The 22,560-nt window shown below is 49.5% G+C and overlaps 1 protein-coding gene across 3 annotated transcripts; it reads left to right on the forward strand.

Moving 5' to 3' along the window:
- Positions 1-7,054: 7,054 nt before the first annotated feature.
- TMEM11 (transmembrane protein 11) lies at positions 7,055-22,064 on the forward strand. 3 transcript variants are annotated; one of them, XR_012896192.2, is made up of 3 exons: positions 20,436-20,715; positions 20,809-20,920; positions 21,183-21,320. XR_012896192.2 is itself a non-coding variant. In XM_075899709.2 (2 exons), the coding sequence occupies exons 1-2, from the start codon at positions 7,199-7,201 to the stop codon at positions 21,697-21,699; spliced, it is 744 nt and encodes a 247-aa protein (XP_075755824.1). In that variant the 5' UTR covers positions 7,055-7,198; the 3' UTR covers positions 21,700-22,064. The 3 variants fall into 3 exon arrangements, 2 of the variants coding, with proteins under 2 accessions (XP_075755824.1, XP_006126681.1); XM_075899709.2 differs by lacking the exons at positions 20,436-20,715; positions 20,809-20,920 and adding an exon at positions 7,055-7,425 and having other exon boundaries at positions 21,183-22,064; XM_006126619.4 differs by lacking the exons at positions 20,436-20,715; positions 20,809-20,920 and adding an exon at positions 9,282-11,926 and having other exon boundaries at positions 21,183-22,064.
- The last annotated feature ends 496 nt before the right edge of the window (positions 22,065-22,560 follow it).

Consider the following 22,560-nt stretch of genomic DNA (forward strand, 5'->3'; position numbering starts at 1 on the left):
GGGCAAGTCCGTCCTCGTTCTGTCGGACAACATGACAGCGGTGGTGTACATAAACAAGCAGGACGGGGCCTGTTCCCCTCGCCTGTGCTTGAAGATGATCTGCCTGTGCAATTTCTGAATCAGGGTGGACATCCACCCAATAGCCTCCTATCTCCCAGGCTCCCAGAACATCCTGGCAGACAAGCTCAACAAATTGCGGGTCACGAGTGGTCCCTGCGCAGGGATGAAGCCCATTCCATCTTCTGCGTGTGGGGCTCTCCCCACCTGGACCTGTTCGCCACGGGGCAGAACAAGAAGTGCCCGCATTTCTGCTCCCTTGTGGGCCAGGGACAAGGTTCCTTAGGGGATGCTCTCCTCCTCCCCTGGCCGCGAGGCTTGTTGTACGTCTTCCCTCCAGTTCACAAGCTCCTGAAAATGTGGGAGTTGAGGGCATCCCTGATTGTAATCGCCCTGGTGTGGCCCAGGCAACATTGGTTCTCGACCCTCCTCCATATCCCTCCCGCTGGTCCCAGACCTGATATCCCAGGACTCAGGCAGGCTCCACCACCTAGACCTGCAATCGCCACACCTGACAGCGTGGAAGCTCCGTCGTTAATGCAAAGGAGCTCCAGTGCTCTGAACGGGTTCAGGAGGTCCTCCTGGGTAGCAGAAAACCCAGGGCCACATATCTGGCTAAGTGGAAGCACTTCTGCTGTTGGGCTTCCCAGGGGGAGGTGCACCCAAGGTGGATTCCAATCCACCTGATCCTAGATTACCTGTTGGACCTTAGGTTCCAGCATCTTTCTTCCTCCTCCATCAAGGTTCACCTGGTGGCCATTTCAGCCTTCCCCCCGGGGGGAAGGGGGGAAAATCCTATTTGCTAATCCAATGGTCAACAGGTTCTTGAAAGGACTGGACAGGCTCTATCCCCATGTCCTCCAGCCTGTTCCCAAGTGGGACCTAAACTTGGTTTTCTCCAAACTTATGGGGCCCCCGTTCGAACCGTTAGTGACGTGCTCCCTCCTCCACCTATCTTATAAGGTGGCTCTCCTGGTGGCGATCACTTCTGCCAGGCGGGTATCTGAGCTTAGGGCACTCACATCAGATCCCCCTACATGGTATTTTTTAAGGATAAGGTTCGGCTCTGCCCTCACTCAGCTTTCCTGCCGAAGGTGATGTCGTCCTTCCACACCTCCCAGGACATCTTCCTGCCGGTTTTTTACCCTAAACCGCATACATCTGGGAAAGAGCAGGCTTTATACACTCTAGACGTCCGTGGGGCGCTAGCCTTTTATTTAGGACCAAACTGTTTTATACCGGAACAAACCGTTCCGGAAGTTGCCACAACTTTCCATGGCTATTGCAGAGCCATGAGGGGCCAACCTGTGTCTACCCAGCGGATAGCCTCTTGGATAACTGCCTGCATCAGGGAGTGCTACACCCTGGTGGGCGTTTCGGCTCCGCCCCTTAGAGTGCACTCCACGAGAGCGGTGGCCACCTCCACCGCTTTTGTAGCGCAGCTTCCCATCTTGGACATCGGCAGAGCCGCCACGTGGTCCTCCGTCGATACGTTTGCCAACCACTATGCGCTGTCGCATCAGGCCAGAGGGGACACTGCTCTGGGTAGGGTGGTCCTCCACTCCTCTGTAGTTTCATCTTCCAACCCAACTCCTTAGGTTCTGCTTTGGAGTCACCTATATTGGAATGCACATGAGCAATCACTGGAAGAAGAAAGAACGGTTACTTCCCACGAAAGCTCATCACCTAATAAACCATCTTGTTAGTCTTTAAAGTGCTACAGAGTCCTGTGTTTTGTTTCAGCTACCCCAGACTAACACGGCTACGTTTCTATCACTATTACCTCGTAACTGTGATTCTTCGAGATGTGTTGCTCATGTCCATTCCAAATCCCCACCCATCGCCCTTCATCCGGAGTATGCCGGTAAGAAGGAACTGAGTGGATGAGGAGGCCAGCAGGGGTATATATATTGGCCAGTATACTGGCGCCACTCCAGGGGGTTCCCTGCTGGCCCTATGGGTACTGCTGAGGGAAAAACTTCTGATGGCATGTGCATGCTGCGTGCACACGCCTATATTGGAATAGACATGAGCAACACATCTTGAAGGATCACAGTTACGAGGTAAGTAACCATTATTTATTTTCCTAACAGACATCCTTGCAATCTTCTGAAATGCACTTTCTCTAAAGGTCTCACTGCCCTGTTTGTAGGAGCAGATGTAGTTGGGCCACAAATTCTTCCTGATGATGGACTAACCCAGCAGGAGAAAGGCGTTTTAAAGTGAATGGGATAAGGCCCCTTTAAGATGGACCAGTAGAACACAAAGTGTTGGGCTGTTAAGCAGGACAGATGGTGGGTGCGGTGGGATCAATAGTCACTCTCTTTGGTCCTGTGATGGAAGCAGTGAAGGCTGCGAACTGCTGTGGCCATGTGAGGAAAAAGGAACTTTTGGGACATGGAGCTGGCAGAACACGAGAGCTGCTATTTCCAAAGGAGGAATGATTGCTAAGAAAAGGAATGCTCCTCCTCTGCAATTATTCCTGAACTTTGGCCCAACTGCTCCAAGGCGTGAGGTGTATAGCATGTCCTGAAGAGTGCTGTCAGACCCAAGAAGAAGAGCAACATCAGCGAAACTGAAAGCAAATCTCTTTGAGTGGTCTGTAAATGGACTGGAGAAATACTGGGCCATCTCTGAAGGGCCCTCAGGTGAGGCTAGGAGGAGTTTTGCTGCTCCCGCTGCTGAGGGGAGGGGTCCCCTGCTACGTGGGAGGACAGAGTAGGGTGGGTATTGCCCCCGTGACGTTCTTTAACTAGGTTTGACTATCCTGCTGCGGCAGGAGAAAAGGACGTTGTTTCATTGGAAAGCCTTCATTAAGGGTTACTTTGGTATTGCTGATGTGAGAGGAGGATGCATCAGTGACAGAAAAAAACCTCTTCTTTTTAACACAAACACGGGACTAGATTCACACACAAACTGCAGCTTGCCAAACCTATAAGGCCACTGTTCTCAGAGGGTTGGGGAACTATTCCCAGGGGAGATGGGTGCTGTTCCTAATACTGCCTTCCCCTTAGTGCCTATGCAATGGGCTGCTGAGCCGATGCACAGAATCTAATTCCTCTCCTAATTGGTATGGCCCCATCCCCTTCCACGCCAATATTGCCCACTCTGTGAGAGGTACTGGCCTCTAGTGGAAGGTAGACTAGGTGTGGCCAAGCCTTGGTACTCCTTCCACCTATGGTCTATTACAGTTGGCCTCCTGTTTTATTCTACTTCTGCCCATGTGATCTGCACTAAGTACCTGCTGGAAAGTATGAGGTGAGTGTGGTTTCTGTGGGTGTGTCCTGGCCACATTCCACCTCACGTCATTTACGGCTGGCAACCTAAAGAAACATACAAAAATCACTTGTGTAGACTCCTAAATTGGTTCAGGGTGATGTTTCCGTCCATGGCAAGGTTGCATTTCAGTGGGTGGGGGAAGGTCATCTTTTTGCCAAGTGTGTACGTCAGCTTCTTAGATCTGCAAAATGTGCTGGGCTCCTAAGAAGTTGAAGATGGAAAAATGCTAAACCAGCTGGTCCACTTCCTTCCACTAGGGCAGATGTGTTCTCCAAGATTCCATGCTCGTGACAAAAGAGGGGATGAATCTTTCATTCAGACTGAGTTCAGGCACAAATATTTATCACCTCGACCGTATCCCTACACAAAATGTCACACTCCTGTAGCTCACCTGTGCTTGCTTCCCTACCAGTGTCCCCAGCCTCTTGCATGCTTATATCCTTCTCCCTCATGCTGTAATCAGTCTGCATGTGTCAACCACACCTGCCTGAAAGAGAAAGCCTGGACTCCTATCTTGGGTACTGTCACCTCTCCCCTCCCTAAAGTTTTCCTTGTTATATGATCCAGAAAAATTGACATTAAAAGAAATGTTAAAAAATCAGGAAAATAATTTAGTCCTAGAGGGTCAGTGATGGCACAATGGAGGGTGCTGAGCTCGGGAACTCCCTTTTCCACAGCCTGCACCTGCTTTGGCTCTTTGTTGCTCCTTTTATCTATTCAGTGCCATTTTTCACAGCTGCAGCACTGAATTGAAGCCCTGATATTCCAACAAAGCCGGCAGCATCCATCTTGCCTCAGCTGCAGAGTTCCTTGCTCCTGGGGCTCTGTCATAAAGCAGTGGATGATGTTCAGGGTAAGGATGTTAAGAGGCATGTAACTGACTAATCGTGTAATCAATACAATTTGTATGGACTGCATGATTAGTCCATAAGGGAAGGTGTTTTGTCCTGGCTCGTGCTGGCCCAGCGGCTACCCCCACTGCAGCTCTGCCGTTTAAATGTAGTAGGAGCCAGGTGCGCCGGCAGCCCACCTCCTACTATATTTAAACTGCAGAGCCGCAGCGGGGGTAGGCACCGGACCGGCACCAGCTAGAATCGCTGCGGCTCTGTACTTGAAATGTAGCAAGAGCCAGGCAGCTCTTACTACATATAAAATGCAGAGCCGCAGCAGTCCCGGATCAGCGCAAGCAAGGACTGAGCTGGGCTTGCTCGGTCTCTGTTTGTACTGAGTCCAGCAACCCCTGTCCAAGGCCACCCCGGGCTGCCGTGAACAGGGGTTGCTGCTGAAGCAGCCTCCCCTACAGCCTCTTCCCCTGCTACCTCTGATAGAGGCAGCAGTGGAGAAGGAGGCATCACCAGCTCTTGTTTCCTCCCCCACCTTGCTGCCTCTGTGTCCCCTCTCTGCTCTGTGGAGATAGGATATAGAGTAGGAGAGGGGGCACCTTGACATCAGTGCCCCTCTTCTCCCTTCCGGCCCATGTTCATGCTACTGGCCACCACCTGGTGAGTGGTAGTTGCCCGCAGGTGGGTGGGGAGGGCAGCCAGCCACAGCTACCAGCAGTTGGGGGGGGGGGAGGGGGCAGTTGGGGGATGGAGAGGCTGCAAGCTGAGCAGCCAGCAGTAAAAAGCCACTTCTCTCCAGCAGCTGGCTGTGTGGCTGAGCTGCCCCCTCCACCTGAGTCCTCCAGCCCCTGCAGCTGCTGTTGGCTGCCACCTGGTGAGAGGGAGAGTGACCAAGGAATGGAGAGCTCTGGCAGGGGGCAGGCGCTCAGATGGCCAATAGAACTGTGTGTGTCCCCCCCCACCTTCCGGTGGAGCACATGCGGGGCTCTGCCCACTTCTCCAAGCCAGCCAGCACCGGGCCACTGAGGCGCCTGAAACTGTCCTCTGCGGTCATATCTCCTCAGCCAGTCTTCTTCTCCAGTCCCATCATGCTCCTGCGATGGACCGCCAACTCTGCCCCTTCCACTTGAGGCCCTGCCCTTCTGGGGGCCCAGACCTGGCCCCCCCCCTTATCCAGAGGCCTACCTATTTTGTGAGCAGCCCTGCCTGAACCCTCAGTTCCTGTGCCTGTGGCCCTCACCCAGGTCCAGACCTGTGCCTAGGAGACACAGGGGCTGGCTTCCAGCAGCCCATTATTTAAAAACGTTACAGTGCCACTGGTTAAACCTAACTGGGGAATGGGTGGGCCATTTTTTAAAAACATTTTTTTGCTCAACAACTTTTTTTCCTGCCATGTTCAGTATTTTTCGTGAAACTATCTGGCAACCCTAGTCTGAGGCCCCACCCCTTCTGGCACTGCCCGCAACCACTTCAAAAATGTTTGAAGTAGCCCTTCCTTCAAAAATTATTGCCCACCCCTCCCTTAGAATCATGAACTCCATGATTTCATGATCACTTTCACCCAAGCTGCCTTCCACTTTCAAATTTGCAACCAGTTCCTCCCTACTTGTTAAAATCAAATCTAGAACAGCTTTCCCCCAGTAGCTTTCTCAACCTTCTGAAATAAAAATTGTCTCCAATGCAGCCCAAGAACTTATTGGATAGTCTATGCCCTGCTGTGTTCGTTTCTCAACGTATGTATGGATAGTTGAAGTCCCCAACACCACCAAATCCTGGGCTTTGGATGATTTTCTTAATTGTTTAAAAAAAGCCTCATCCACCACTTCTGCCTGGGTAGGTGGTCTGTAGTAGACCTTTAGCATGACATCACCAGTGTTTTTTACCCTTTTTAACCTAACCCAGAGACTCTCAATAAGTCTGTTTCCTATGTCCATCTCCACCTCAGTCCAAGTACATACATTCTTAATATGTAAGAACACCTCCTCCCTTTTTTTTCCACCTATCCTTCCTGAGCAAGCTGTACCTTTCTATACCAATATTCCAATCATGTGTATTATCCCACCAGGCCTCTGTGATACCAACTATGTCATAGTTATGTTTGTTTATTAGCACTTCAAGTTCTTCCTCCTTATTCCCCACACTTGGGCTAAGTCTACATTGCACGTTCTTGGCAAGAAGATATGCAAATGAGGCACAGAAATGAATATCACCACACCTTATTTGCATACCTAATGAGCTGCCATTTTTGCACAAAGGGGCTTTTGTGCAAGAAGGAGCAGTCTTGCCCAAGAGCCGTTCTGCTGCTTATTTTCAGGCAGAATGGCTCTTGCACAAGAAGGGGGGGGGGCTTAGTGCAAGAAGGAGCAGTGTAGACTGCTTCTTGCGCAAAAGCACCTTGCGCAAAATGGTAGCTCAAAAAGATATATTCATCGCCACGCCTCATGTGCATATCTTCTTGCACAAGAATGCGCAATGTGGACATAGCCTTCTTGTATTTATATTCAGACATATAAGAGACTGGTTTGATTTTGCCCCCCAGTTCTGCCTTGTCCCTCCTTTACCTCTGCTGTTATAGCCCACGCTCCCTCCCATTCCCAACCCATCTCCCAGGTCTCCATGTTTTTCACTGTGGGCAAAAATGGAGCTGAGCACAGGGCCCTGCTACCCCTAAATCTACCACTGGGCCAGGGCAGAATCCCACAGGGTGGACCCTCTCTGAACCCAGCGACCTCAGCCAGTGGCTGGAGGCTACCCAGCTAACACAGCTCCGGAAGTGGGGGAGGGGGAGGCTTTTATAGGGGACTCCACCCTGCCCCAGCCGTAGAGCCCCACGTGGAGGTTGCCCGGGTGCTTTCTGGGAGATGTAGTCCATCCCCTCGCCGCTTCCCGGGGTATTCCCCTGCGGAGACTGGCTGGTTATGGGGAGGGCCTGGGACTGAGCTCAGGGCTGGGGCCTCTCCAGCACCGCTCAGCGCCTCCCTAGCTGGGAAACGACCCCGCCCGGTCTCCCGCAGGACTACATGTCCCAGGAGCCCCTGCGCGGCGCAGAGCATGGCGGGGGTTGTAGGCCGCCTTGGCGGCGGACGTTCTCCTGCCGTGGCTGTGGCCCCCGGGTCCGGACTACACTTCCCGGCAAGCGCGGGCTCGCACTAGGGCCCCGTCGGCGGAGAGACATTTGCGAGCCGAGTGTCTCCAAGATGGCGGCGTGGGGAAGGAAGCGCGCTGGCCCCAGCAGCGGCAGGGAGAGGTGAGGCCTGCCCGGGCGGGTGGGACCGTGGGGCGCCGCCACATCGGGCCCCGGCTTGGTCCGGGTGGGTGAGGGGGCAGCCCCTCCCCGCCTTGAGCGGGACGGGAGGGGAGGGGGAGCCCGGTGGAGTGAGGGGGTGCAGGTCGGGGGAGGGGAAGGGAGGAGGAGAGCGGGCCAGTGAGGGAGTTGCGGGGGGGGGGGGAGAGCGGGCCAGTGAGGGAGTTGCGGGGGGGGGGGGAGAGCGGGCCAGTGAGGGAGTTGCGGGGGGGGGGGGGGGGGAGAGCGGGCCAGTGAGGGAGTTGCGGGGGGGGGGGGAGAGCGGGCCAGTGAGGGAGTTGCGGGGGGGGGGGGGGAGAGCGGGGGGGGGAGGGGGTTGTGAGGGGGGGGGGGGAGAGCGGGCCAGTGAGGGAGTTGCGGGGGGGGGGGGGGAGAGCGGGCCAGTGAGGGAGTTGCGGGGGGGGGGGGGGAGAGCGGGCCAGTGAGGGAGTTGCGGGGGGGGGGGAGAGCGGGCCAGTGAGGGAGTTGCGGGGGGGGGGGGAGAGCGGGCCAGTGAGGGAGTTGCGGGGGGGGGGGGGGAGAGCGGGCCAGTGAGGGAGTTGCGGGGGGGGGGGGGGAGAGCGGGCCAGTGAGGGAGTTGCGGGGGGGGGGGGGAGAGCGGGCCAGTGAGGGAGTTGCGGGGGGGGGGGGGGAGAGCGGGCCAGTGAGGGAGTTGCGGGGGGGGGGGGGAGAGCGGGCCAGTGAGGGAGTTGCGGGGGGGGGGGGAGAGCGGGCCAGTGAGGGAGTTGCGGGGGGGGGGGGAGAGCGGGCCAGTGAGGGAGTTGCGGGGGGGGGGGAGAGCGGGCCAGTGAGGGAGTTGCGGGGGGGGGGGGAGAGCGGGCCAGTGAGGGAGTTGCGGGGGGGGGGGGAAGAGAGCGGGCCAGTGAGGGAGTTGCGGGGGGGGGGGGGAAGAGAGCGGGCCAGTGAGGGAGTTGCGGGGGGGGGGGTGGGGGGGGGAGAGCGGGCCAGTGAGGGAGTTGGGGGGGGGGGGGGAGAGCGGGGGAGGGAGAGGGAGGGGGGGGGAGAGCGGGCCAGTGAGGGAGTTGCGGGGGGGGGGGGGAGGGGGCCATGGGGGGGGGGGAGAACACGCGAGTGCGGGAAATGGGGAGGCTGGTCGGGAGGGAAGGGAGGCCAGGCAGCAGTGGGAGGAATCAAAGCCACCATCTGCCAGAGCGCGCTAAGCGTTGGGCTGCGAGAGCTCCGAGCCTGCGGGTAAATCCAGGGCAGAGCCCAGCTGCTGCGGGGAGGGCAGGGGCTGCAGCTGGCTCCAGCTGCCGTGCCTTGGCCGGGGACAAATTTCCCCGGGGATGAGGAGCGCCGAGGGAGGGAAGGGGAGGCAGCGGGCTGGGGGAAGGTCAGTGCAAATCCCCACGTTACCCGAGGTGGCTTTAACCCTTCGGGCGAACGGTGCCTCATGGCCGAGCTCAGGGGTCCGAGCTGTCTGGGGATGGGACGTTCGCTTAGACCTATGCTAAAGGCTGTGAAGGCAGCAGAAGACTTTCAGAGTGACCTCTCTTTGGAAAGTGCTTAATGCAGCTTGAGTGGCTTGTGTGTGTAGGATTTTGCTGTTTTATTCCCTGGATTTGGAGGCTGCAGAGTTATTTTAGGGGGAGAGAGAGAGATGGGTGTGAAATTGGCCTGCCTGCTCTGGTGGTGGTTGTGGCTTGCTGTCTCTGCACTTACAAAGAGCTCTCTGAAATGCATGTTTGGTCACCAGCTCTGTTTCTCCCTCTGTCAGGATGAATGAGCAACTGGGACATGGTGGAGCTACCTGCAGAGTAGCAGTAGAAGTATGGGAGCCTAACTTTAAAGACAGGAAAGAGAGAAATCTTGTTGCACTACCTTAAAATCTGCATGCATAATTTTTTAAACTTTTGGTTCAAGCCTGTAACCCCTTCCTTGGCATCTCCTTTTTGCCCATCCTACTGCTAGCTAGTGTAACCAGCAGCTTTTGAAAGCAGCTGTCTTTTTATGACATAGAAAACTCCTTTGTTCTACTGCCCAATTTCAAGTCTCTGACAGCCTTAGGTAGTGTTGATAATGTTGTAAATAGAGGTACTTTGAGTGCTTTGCAAAAGCAAATGTGTTACTTGCCTCATTGACCTGTTTTGAAGTTTGAATATGATCCTAACTTTTATAAAGAGTGGGAGGGGGATTGGACATGAAAATATGCACAGAAATGACACAGGAAGATAATACATCTGAGTAGAGTACAGTAATTACTCATTTAACACGTGCCCACTTAACATGTTTTTTGCAATAGCTCAATTTTTTTTAGGTGAACGTTTTTTGAATAACACAACTGTCCTTGAAATAACCTGAAAATAATCAAGTGGCGGACTACTTTGTGCGGCAGTATAAGTTGGTGAAAACAGTAGTAATACGCATGAGCGGGTGAATACACATGGTCACAGCGCTCTTCCGGTCACTCACATGTTTATCTTTGTGTTTTAACAAACCGTGGCGACTTGTGTTGCTAGATATTTTGTGTTGGTAGACATCTAATGCTGACGTTAATGACTGAACATCAACAAAAATTGAATTTGCACCCTCATCTTTTCCATTATTTTTAATGGGAAAATTGACCCTGCATAGCACATTTTCGCTTAGCACGAACATTTTCAGAAATGCATCTTTAGTGTTAAATGAGGAATGTCTGTACCCCTAACCACTTCTATGTGCTTCCTCCCAATACAAACCTGGCAAAAGCTAGTTTTATTAGATGTAAGACAATTCCCCTTCCAAGTAATTTTGTATAGTAAATCATCTGCTTTTAATGTAAATCTTCTTAGGTAAGAGATGGTGTTCCCCCTTTGTAGACTTGGAAATATCCACTGCCAGACTCCCAAATGCTATCCTTTTCCAAGTCACACCTGCCTATTTTGTACGGTATTGGGAACGCAGTTTTTGTACAAGGCAGTGGTGATGGATGTGATCATCAGAGGATAGTGTGAATATACATTGTAAATAAAATTTTCTTAAGTTCATGAATATGATTCTTGTTCAAAAACAAATTCTTACTGAGCACACGGATCCAGCATTCTCATCCAAGAGCTGTTCTAAGGTATTTCTGTAGCTCAGTTTGTAGCTGTCAGCCAGCTAGTGTAAAAGGAGTGTATGTTATGGGATAATGTCAAGGGAATAGCGAGTCAATAAAATACTGTCCAACATTATGAAAGTTGGTCAGATGTAAAAAAGGACTGGCAGCTATAATGTGGAGACCATATCCCACCATAAAAGATCTGATTGATACATGGAGGGTCTCTTGGGACACTACTAAATTATACTTTATTTGTGGTGCATATGACTAAGGATGGTCATCCAATAACTAAAACAACGAGTCCTGTGGCACCTTTAAGACTAACATTTATTTGGGCATAAGCTTTCCTGGGCAAAGATCCACTTCGTCAGATGCATTTAGCTGTTGATTCTGGGCTGGTTTATGATAGTGGTTAAAGGTTAAACAAAATACTGAAATCAGACTAAAGAGAAAACTACTAACTACTAACCGATTTCCCTTCCTCATTCCAAAGACACTCTTTATGCAGCGTGTCTAGCAGGAATTGTTATTCCGTAGCCCAAAGCATTTTATCATGAAGAACAGCTACTGTGTGCACTTGGAGTTCTGGTCTAAAATTCTGCACGTTGACCACTTGGAGCACAAAACAGAATGCTACTTGTTCCCTGGGGAAATGTTTTAACAAACTTGTACAGCACAAAAAGAACAATGCAATAAGACAGCTTTAATGTCATCCCAACTATGTAGACTGGCTTCTGGGCAATCTTAAAGGTCTTTCCTTTCACTGTGTGTGCTGCTTGGATTTCCAGTAATCCACTTGTTTGGAGCAGAGATTGATGTGCTTCCATTACTCTTTGTTAAACTTAAACTTGTGTTTCTTCAGTGTGCAATGGTATTGCAACGTTTTTGGTGGTGGATGCTGTCTTCTATCACTGCAGCTCTGAAGGTCTCATTCTCGTTTTCCCTGCTCTGCCTCCCACCCCCTACCCTCTTTTGAAGAGCACTAAATAGCAGAATTCATTATTTGGCTATAATCTAATTGCATTTAAGTTGTGTCCCTTGAATGGAAATTTTGTTTTGCTTCTGTGCTGTTGTTTCTTGTTCTCTTTGTTTGCACTATATGGATTATTTTTTTCTGAAAGTTGTGGTTGAACATTGCCTGGCTGCTGAGATGCTGATAGTCATGGGTCAAGAATGCTGTGGGACCATGCTAGAAGGAAAGCTTGTCATGCTACATCAGTTCTCCTGTGGAGTACCCCTGCCACGTTCTGAACCTTTCCTGAACTGAAGTAGACAGTTTGTCAAATTGTTGTTGGCTTTTTGCAGAGTCTGCACTCACAAAGAACTCTGTGATGTGGAATTTTTCCACTGGGGATTCAGATGAGACCACAACTCATTTTTCATGTTGAAAGTAACAAGAGTTGAACCCAGATCTAGAAATAAAAGGTTAGTTCATTCATGTTCTTGAATGTGGCCTGTCCACACAGTACTGACTCATTTAGGTTAGGTTGCGACTCTTAACGATGTCAGACACTGTGTGCTTTTGGCCACCCGTGATGTGGCTGTATTGGTATTCATTCACACACGAGCCTTCAGTCCTTAGTTGCACTGAATACTCATTTCTTTTATGCATGTTGCATGTGATATACGTTTTTCATATCACAAGCATTATCACGTGGTAGGAAGCCCATCTTTTTCAATCACCACCCAAACAGGTTTCTTTGCGTTTGCAGGTCTCATGAATTTCTGCCTAGTATTGTTTACTCCCAGTAGACTAACACGGCTACATCTCTATCTCTTTGAATAGTGGAACTACAAGTATTCTGCTGTCCATGAGCAATCCTATCTTTCAAAAAGATAACCTGGAGTTCACACATCATATATAAAAGGGGTTCTGAAACTTAAACAATAAATGCAAGAAAGGAATTGTGAATGGTGTACTTGGGGATACTTCTGATCAAGAGTGGAGATGCTTCTCAGACACCCAGAAGTCAGAATGTAAAACTCCTAGCTAAAAGTTTGTCATGGAACAGGGATGGGGCCTCTATGGAGGTCAGGGGCAGAACCCACTGGTGTCAAGGCTAACTGCCTTCCATTTTCAGCGGCTAGCTGGAGGAGGATGCTGAGAGAGTTCTTCCAGGACAGTGTCCTGGATCTCATTTTTAGCAGAGCTGGATGCAGGAGAGTAAGGTGTGAATGGCTTATTCTGACGAATACCTATGCCAGAACCTGCCAAGTTTGTATTGAAAGTATGTGTGGTGAGAGAGAAACAGACTGTGTGTTTGTGACCAAGAGACTGCAAAAACAGTCTATGGGGTACTGTAGGAAGCACCTTGTGATATTTAGATGGCCACCAGGGGCTTTTTAATTTTTTAGGGGAGACAGAGATAGGGCAGATCTAGGAACCATACCTGGGAAATTTCCTGAATATCTAATGTGTAGCTAGCTGCAATGCCTCCTTAGTGCATCCTGTGATATTTTCAGTAAGGGAATACATTTCAAATTTAACTTTAAACTAGGGATGTAAAATCCTGTTTTTGTTTAACCAGTTAAATGTTTAACTAGTTAACTAATTAAACAGGGGCGGGAGGCCTGGAGTGGCCCCCATGCCGTAGGCAGCGGCTGCTTCAGACCCTGCACTGGGCTGCCAGCTCCAAGCCCATTGGCAGCCTCACAGGTCTGGAGCAGCCTTCCGCCTGTGGCAGGCCAATCCCGGGTAACAGTTAACCATTACTCGGTAAGCATCACCCATTAAGGGTGATGCTTGCCTGGTAACCAGTTGATTTGGTTACCCATTTACATCCCTATTTTAGCCTTACCATGTGGTTAACATGGGCATTTCTGCCCCTCTTGCTGTTGGTTGCTGTATCAGCAACTGAGCTGCATTGTTTATAATCCTGCCAGTATGGAAATCAGTGTAAATCATCTTTTAAAACTAGCAACAAAAGCCATTTAATCTACTGAGCCATCAGAAAAGAGCATTCCTCAGTCTTTTTTCACACAGGCACTAAAAAGCCATGCAGCAGGAATGAGATGCTTAAATCACAGGGAATGGGATTCATCAAGTGGTGATATGCAAATAGTATACAAGATACAAGCCACACAACTAGCACAGCCCTTCCTCCTTAGAAGTATGGCCCTAGAAAATCATTTAAATTTGCCCAGTTTAACACCTGCTTTTAAGTGTAACTAATACATCCAGCCTTTGGCTGTGAGGCATCCATATAATGATGTCTGAACATGGACCTTCTCTGACATTGATTTATCTCACTTTTAAGAAAAAATTATCAGTTCTCCCAACTAAGTTGACACAAGCACGGCACTGACAGTGCTTAAACCCTGGCTGCTTTTCCAGTGGTGGTGGCTTTTCCAAAATGCATACTTCAGAGACTCCCCTGTGTGCTGTTTTGTTCAAAGGAAAGGCCTTGTCATGGAAAATCAATTTGGTTAGTCTTTATTATTGAAATCTCTGAGGCAAGAACCCTTGTTCTGCATGTCAATGAGTTCTAGTAATTCCTGTGGACAGGGTTCTCAGTGGTCTTCCCTATAAGGGGACACTATACATTGTTTGGATTTTTCTTTTTTGTATAATTGTAGAACTATTTCTCAGGAAAGGAACTTCGACTTCCCATCTGTTTCCAGTCCCTCGTGTATGGGAGTGACTCATCACAGTGAGTTGAACTTCCCATGTGCCAGAACTTGTATTTGCCCCATGTGTAATTTTTGTTCACGTTATTGTCTCCTCTCAATTGCTCTTGTTTAATTTCTCATACGTGCTCCCCCCATCGTTTGGTTTTGGGATTATTAGTCAGTGCAGGATAGATAATTGCATCTGGAGCACTGTCTGAAAGAGTAAATTGCTCTGCCAAGGATTATTGAGTCAAGGGGTCAGCAGCTGCTGTGCTTAGAGCCACAAGCATACTGCCTAGGGCCAGGGGCTTTCAGGGGTGCATGTCTCATTCTGTTTCACTCCGTCTCTCTCATGTGGAACAAGTTTTACTTAGCTTATTTTTGCTCCTAAGCATCATGTTTTGAGCCCAAGAATACATACATCTTCTGGAAGAAGGCTTAAATAAACTTATTTTCCAAAGTGCTTAATTGGGTTCCTGACTTATTTTCCTTGACTGGAAGGCTATTGACTAAGTAGGTGTATGAGGATATATAAAGTGTGGGGAAAGGAAGGCAAGGGAAGGGGGAAAGTTGTTCAGAGCTCCTTCAAGGACTAGAAGGATTCTGAGAAGGGAAGAAATCACTTGAAGCCTTAAGTGTTGGGAGTCTGAGCTGGGGTGAAATTCTATAGCTGGGTTGGTCTGCTCCAATCTGAGAGTGGCCCTAATTTGAACAACACACAGCATTTTAGGAAGGTAGGGTTCTTCTCTCAACCTAAACATTTCCTGTAACGCCAGTTGGTCGACATGGCATTTCTGATGAAAGTAACGAGCCTTGCTTGTAGCTAGGAATCTGAACCATTGCTGAAAACAGCTTTCAGCATAAGTTTCCTTTGAAGCTGGATTGAAGCCAGCACCCAAAACCAAGTAGGCAGAACTACTTGTTGTTGTTTCACAAAGCTTACATCTCACTTGTGCCTTCCAGAATGAGCAGTTTACCAGAAAAAAATAATTTCTGGCATAGCTCTGGTAAATTGGTTCAAAGTGGGAAAAATAAATGTATCCATGTCCAACTGGTTCAGTAAGCATAGAACGAATCTTTTCAAACTTTGGATGAATCTGTTAAAAACAGAAATGGCCTCAGTCTATCTATTACATCAAAGATGGTCATCTGCTACAGAATGCTGGATGGCCAGTTAGGCTTGGTAGTCTGCAAGTCTGCTTCCCTCTGAGTGCTTAACACTTTAAGCCTACAACTCTGGATTACTATTGTCTTTGTATAATACAATGGTTTTGACTCGAGTAATCTACTGTAACCTAGTCGAATATACATTTAACTGATAAGCCTAGGCTTATTGGTTAATTCTGTCGACTACATACATTTTCTCTCCCCCCCCCCCCCCCCTTGCTGCCTCTGTATCAGAGGCAGCAACGGGAGGGAGCAGGAGTCGGTGCTGAGGGGAGATAGCTTAACAGGCTATCAGAGGCAGCAGAGCGGAGTAGGAAGGAAGGTACAGGGGAGGCTGCCATGAAGCAGCCTCTGTTTGTGGCGGGCCCAAGCACTCCATGGACAGAGACTGCTCTGCATTATGCAGAGCAGTCTCTGTCCATGGCTTGTTTAGTTTAGAAAAGAGAAGACTGAGAGGGAACATGACAGTCATTTTCAAGTATCTGAAAGGGTATTACAGGGAGGAGGGAGAAAAATTGTTTTCCTTGGCCTCTGATGATAGGATAAGAAGCAATGGGCTTAAACTGCAGCCGGGAGGTTATTAAACACTGAAATAAATTGCCTAGGGAAGTTGTGGAATCTCCATCTCTGGAGATATTTAAGAGCACGTTGGATAGAAATCTATCAGGGATGATCTAGATCCGTGGTCACCAACCCGTCGATCGCGATAGACTGGTCGATCGCGAGGCCTCGACCAGTCGATCGCGAGGTGTTCAGGCAACCCCGCCCCTCATTTTCCCCTCTGCATTACCTACCTCTAGTGTAGTGCCGGAAGTCCTCTCTGAAGCCCACGTCGCTTCCGGGAATTCCGGAAGTGCGCGGGCTGCTCCCTCTCCCACAGCTCTGTTGCGTGCTGGAGGAGGGGGGGTTTGCCTTGGAGGAGGAGTGGGGAGGCTTCCCTGCGCTGCCGGCGCCAGAGGGGTGAGTTGGGTGCAGGGGTTTCCCTGCACCATGGGAGTGGGAGTTGGCCCCGGGGTTTGGCCATGCTGCGGGAGGGGAGGGAGTTGGCCAGGCCGGGCCACACTGTGGGAGGAGGGTTTGACCCCGGGGCAGGTGCCCGCAGGGGTTGGCCATGCTGCAGGAGGGGGTTGGCTGTGCTGTACCGTGAGAGGGGGGTTTGGCCCCAGGGCAGGTGCCCGCGGGGGTTGGCTGCGCTGCAGGAGGAGCCGGGCCGCGCTGCGGGAGGGGGGTTTGGCCCGCTGTGGGAGGGGTGGGGGTTGCCCCTGGTGCAGGCTCCCGTGGGGGTTTGGCCCTGCTGCGGGAGGCGGGGATTAGCCCCGGGGCAGGCACGTTCGGGGTTTTCCTGCGCCGCGGGGGGCCCAGAGGAGGCATGTGCCAGCTTCCCGTGGGGGAGGGGCGGAGAGAATCTTGGGAGGAGGCAGATGCAGGTGACTCTGCTGCCACTGGCACCCTGCCCCTGCTCCCAAGACTCCACTCCCTGTCCCCAGCTACAGAACTCTGTCCCCATTCCCGTCCCCACTCCCCGAACTCTCCCCACTGGCACCCTGTCCCCTGCTGCAGCACCCTGTCCTTTGCCCTCCCAGCACCCTGTTCCCTCTCCCCTGCCCCCAGCCGCAGAACTCTGTCCCCACAAAATGTATAATTATAAACGCTTCATTTTAGATTTAAATAGCATGAATAAAAAACAGACCCATTTACTTCATAACTATAAACACGTGATTTTAATTTTATATATTGCATAATTTAAAAATAAAGTGTTTATAAGAGTGTGTAAGTAAGGGCTGGAGATAGCAAGTGATGGACAGGAGGAGAATAGAAAGGGGTGGGGCTTCAAGAAAGGGGCAGGGCAGTAGAGCTTCGTCTGTTCTGAGATTTAAAAAGTGATCTTTGGTGTAAAAAAGTTGGAGACCACTGATCTAGATGGTGCTTGGTCCTGCCATAAGGGCAAGGGAATGTACTCGATTTTTGAGGTCCCTTCCAGTTCTAGTATTCTATGATTCTACAGCAAGCCTGGGCTCGCCACGGGCAGAGGCTGCTTTGCAGAAGCAGCCCTTGTCTGCGGAGGGGTCCGAGTGCCCTGCAGTCAAAGGCTGCTCCGCATTCCATGGAGCAGCCTCTGTCCGTGGGGCGCTCGGACCCCCCCACGCACAAGGGCTGTTGCCACCTCACACTGCTGCCCTCTCTATCAGGCAGCAGCATGAGGTTGCAGAGGGCTCCCCACGTGTGGGGCCGGGAGTGCAGTGGCTGCCACCCCACTCCCAGAGGCTATCGCATAGTCATATAACTGCTAAGATTTAATGCAGTTACATGACTATTTAATTACCTGATATGTAATATCCCTAGTGTAAACACAATTTAAATATGTAATTAAAACAAAGTAATGTGATGTGCATTAACTAAACAGTTTTTGAAGTAGAAAATGCCTTAACCTGGAACTAAATAGTTTTTTCTGAGGTGATTAAAAACTCTGATTTTAATCTGGTAAAAAACAGCTCTGATAAATATCTTGCCATCCCAGATGCCTTGTGAAATGGATTTGAAAATTCTTCTGTCCTGGCTGCACTAACCCTTAAAACATCTTCAGGACTTACTAGAGAGGGAAACTGCCGGTGAAAAGATTTAACTTTACCTTGTACCCACCAATAGGTTTGACTCTATTTGGACAGAGAAATTAGGTTATCTCTTAGCTCCCCATAAGCACTGTCTCCTGTCTGCCCCCCACTCCCACCTGTAAACCTGTAATTGCTGAAAGTTCATCGCTACACATTTACAAAAATAAACATTTGCTAGCATCCCTACTGCAAGGTTGAGTAATGGACAAGCTGAAGGGGTTGATCTGCTAGCCCAGTGTTTCTCAACCAGTGGTACAGTACCCTTTGTACATTTCAAAGTGGAAGCGCCACATGGAGCCTGGGGCCAGTGGGGGACTCTGAGTCCTCTGCTGGCCCCAGGCTCCATGCAGTGTTTGTCTGAAATGCACAAGAGCCCCTGCTGGGGCCCAGCAGCATCTCGCTACATTTCAAAGTGGAAGTGCCCTTATCGACTAATCAAATAGTCAATAGAAATTCCATCGACTATTTGATTGATCTAATTGTAACATCCCTAAATCAGAGAATGCTCAGTGTCTGGCTTAAAAGAAAAACCTTGCTTACAGGTTTATATAAATACCAACCAGACACAGAAACAGATCATTGTTTCTTAAAAAGGAGGCTGATAAATCTTTGCTCCCGCTGCTTGGTATTGTTGTCACCATTCGCTGTAAACAAGCTACTTCAGGCAACAGCCTGTAATTTAACAATCTTCTTGATTACAGGTGGCCCGTGCACAATACCCTTTACAGTGTGAAAAAAGCTGCACTTAAAGGGTAATGTCTGGTGCTAGAGCAGCTTGCAAACATGTAGCCTCTCTTCCTTTGCCATTTCCAGTGAGAACAGCTAGTATCTTTGTATGACTGGAACAAAAAAGAAGTGTTAGTTTCATTCTCCATTGCAGAGTTTTCCATTGCCAAATATAACTTACTGAACCCAAGTTCTATCAGCACTGATTCCTTTGCTGTGAGTAGGTCAATAATGTGTACTGATTGCTCTTGGTCTGCTAAAGGAATTTGCACAATAACTGTATTTTCAGGAACTGGTGTGCTTGGGATGCAGGTTTTTATCAGAGCATATTAAAATGAGTTTTTTAATGAGGTGAAATTCATCCTGTGTAAACAGACAATGCCATTTGCTCTGTTTTACTTTCTCAGTCAGGGAGCAGAGCATTTGTGAGGCTACTTCACAGATAAGTGAACATATCTGTGGACTTTGGCGTAAGAAGATAAAGGACTAGATGCTGCTGAGGAGCAGGAAGCTGGAAACTAATCCATGCTACCTACAGCTGTTTTACCAAGAGCTAGTGATCTTGTGTGAAATGTGCAGTCTGAGGGTACGTCTAGACTACATGCCTCTGGCGACAGAGGCATGTAGATTAGGCTACCCGACATAGTAAAATGAAGCGGCGATTTAAATAATTGCCGCTTCATTTAAATTTACATGGCTGCTGCGCTGAGCCGACCAACAGCTGATCAGCTATTTGTCAGCTCAGCACGATAGTCTGGACGCGCAGGTGGCGACATCAAAGGTATTTGTCGACCACCCAGGTAAACCTCATCCCAGGAGGCATACCTGGGTGGTCGACAAATACCTTTGATGTCGACACCAGCACGTCCAGACTACAGCGCTGAGCCGACCAACAGCTGATCAGCTATTTGTCGGCTCAGCGCGGCAGCCATGTAAATTTAAATGAAGCGGCAATTATTTAAATCGCCGCTTCATTTTACTATGTTGGGTAGCCTAATCTACATGCCTCTGTCGCCAGAGGCATGTAGTCTAGACGTACCCTGAGTGTACAGAACTTACCTAGCACATGCGGGTGGTAAGAGTAGGGAGACTGCTCCAGAGTAATGCGAGCATTTGTTCCTTATTTAACCAGTGTTGCACAAGCAAAAGATGCCTCTTTCCTCTGTTGCCTCCTACTGTAGCAAAAGGAAAGGACTGAATGTGCTAACAAATTCTGATTGATGCTCTATTGCAGGGGTGGGCAATAATTTTTGCGGGGGGCGAGGCACTTAATGAATTTTAGTACATGGTCACAGGCCAGCTCCACCCTCGGAAGGGGCAGGGCCTGGCATGGAAGGGGGTGGGGCTGGGGAACTAGCCTCCCTCTCCAGCATTGTCTGGGGCCGGAGGCTTTGAATTAAAAATACAACAAAGGGCACATGGCTCCGCCACTACCACATTGCCTCGCAGCTGCCCAGGATTTCTGTAGCTATTTAAAGGGCTCTTGGCTCTGGCCCCTGCTGGGGTAGCACCATGACTGGGAGCCTTGAGCCATTTAAATAGGGTCTTGCTGCCTGAGCCACTGTCTGGAAATTCGGTGGCATGGGCAGCAGGGCACAAATGGAAAACGGACAGATATAGTCTGCGGGCCGGATCCAAGTGGCATGTGGACCCGGGCCACATTGTGCCCAGCTCTGCTCTATTGTCACTTCTCTAACTACAAATTTGTGTCATTCCTTATTTTACCACAGGTTGAATCCCCCAAATTGGTTAGTCTTATAGCAAGCCGGAGTGTAGGCTGCGTCGCGGTTGGTTCTCGAGCTGACATGGTGGAGGTGCGGATCTGGAAATGTGGGGATTATCCTGGATTTGATTTTTGTACTGATATGTGCCAGGAAAGAGGATGGACAAAATGCGTGTTTCATTGAAAATTTGCAACACCTTCGTTGAGGGGACAACTTGTATTCGTATTCAGTTTTGTTCCATTGGTGGCTCATGCCATCATCTGCCAGTCTCCTCTTTGTGACGCTGACACCAGTGCTTAAACTTCGCCAGGGCTGAGCCCTGAGACCACTAAAGCTTGGCCGTTCATAGTGCCGACTCCTCTGCCTGCATCAGTTAGTAAGTAGTAAAAAAAAAAAAAAAAAAAAAAAAAAAAAAAATTGGTTGAGCCCTATTAGAAATTAAATATGCTGATTGGCACTATCTCCACAGCAGCGAACTGTTATGTCCGTGATGGCAGAAGTCAAGTGGGGAAATCTGTTTCAGAAGGATTCAACCAGTCCCAAGATCTTGTTTTCTTAAGTTCTTAATTCCCCAAAGTGAGGCAAGTAAAGTTCACTTGTATGTAAAACGTGTAAGTAATCCTGGAGGAGAGTTTGTTTCCCTTGGATGATCAGCTGCTCTTACATGAGTCTTGAGCAGAAAAAGTAACTACTTTGTTGAGGGGAGAGGCAGAGGCCACATGACCCTGAGGTGCTGACCTGTGTTCAATTTTCAGTTTCCCCATGTTCCAAGATACCTGGATTAATGTAGAAGAAAGGTGATTTCTGTGCTCTTGTGTTTAATTCTGTTTTTCCTGTTAACAGGATCACCGTGGGCTCCACGGAGTGTTACATTGTGCATGAAATCTACAATGGGGAGAATGCTCAGGACCAGTTTGAGTATGAGCTGGAGCAGGCTCTGGAAGCACAGTACAAATACATAGTGATAGAACCCACTCGCATCGGGGATGAGACCGCTCGCTGGATCACAGTGGGGAACTGCCTGCACAAGACCGCTGTCCTAGCAGGCACTGCCTGTCTTGTCACCCCACTGGCACTTCGAGCAGATTATTCCCATTACATCTCCCTGCCGGCCGGCGTGCTGAGCATGGCCTGCTGCACCCTCTACGGTATCTCCTGGCAGTTCGACCCCTGCTGCAAGTACCAAGTAGAGTATGATGCCTATAAACTTTCCCGCCTGCCCCTGCATACACTCACCTCCTCCACTCCTGTAGTGCTGGTGAGAAAGGATGATCTGCACAGAAAGAGACTGCATAACACGATAGCACTCGCTGCCCTGGTGTACTGTGTAAAGAAGATCTATGAACTCTACGTTGTATGACTTCAATAGGGAAAAGAGAAACCCACAAAGACACAGTGTATTAAGACTCCCACAGTAACATTTTTTTCCCTCTGAAAAGCAGTGGAGACTGGGAAGGCGTTGGGTTTAATAGAGTTGTTATTTTTAAAATAACACATCATTGGTGCACCAAGGTTTTTCAGTTCTTCATTACTCTTGAGATGTGGATCTGCGGTGACTTAAGAGGTGTATGCTAGGCTGTGGGAGTTGAATCCAGCAGTGGAATGTTGATGGAAGAAAAGGGGGTGTGACTTTTTTTGGGGGGGAACCTTTAACTCTCTTGTTTAATTGTATACACAAAACCAGCCCGAAGTTACCATTGCCCATTAAAAGATGAGAATTTCAAATGCTTTTGCACTCTTTACTATTAATGTGGCTCCTCTTTGGAGTTAGGTTCCCCTCTTCACTTGAAACATTTTGCCCTGGGAGCCGCGGTAATTCATACTCATAATCTACATACACTTGCAATCTGACGAAGGGATGGCTTTGGTGGGCAATGGGGTATATGACTTCCTGGGCCTCCCCAATGCTTCTTGCCAAAGAGTGCCAATTGTAACAATATATGATAATCTATTTCCAAGTTGGTCACTCAAGCACTGATGCTCTGTTCTTAGACTGCTGTGCTGTCCTGCCACTTTCCTCCTGAGCTCAGTGGGGATTGGTCTAAATTTCCTTTTGATGCCAAGCACTTCCTGTTCAACTTGCATGCGGTTCTTCTCTGGTGTGGGCATATCTCCTTTGGGGGTAAGATTAAGTTCTCTTGGTGTGGTAGATACATCTTAAATTGCAGTGGAGTTAAGGGCTCCTGAAAGGAGCAGCGATTACTTCACCCTAATCATATTT

The sequence above is a fragment of the Pelodiscus sinensis genome, chromosome 15 (genome assembly GCF_052426305.1).
Source record: "Pelodiscus sinensis isolate ZL-2025 chromosome 15, ASM5242630v1, whole genome shotgun sequence".
In the NCBI taxonomy this organism is placed as follows: Eukaryota; Metazoa; Chordata; order Testudines; family Trionychidae; genus Pelodiscus; species Pelodiscus sinensis.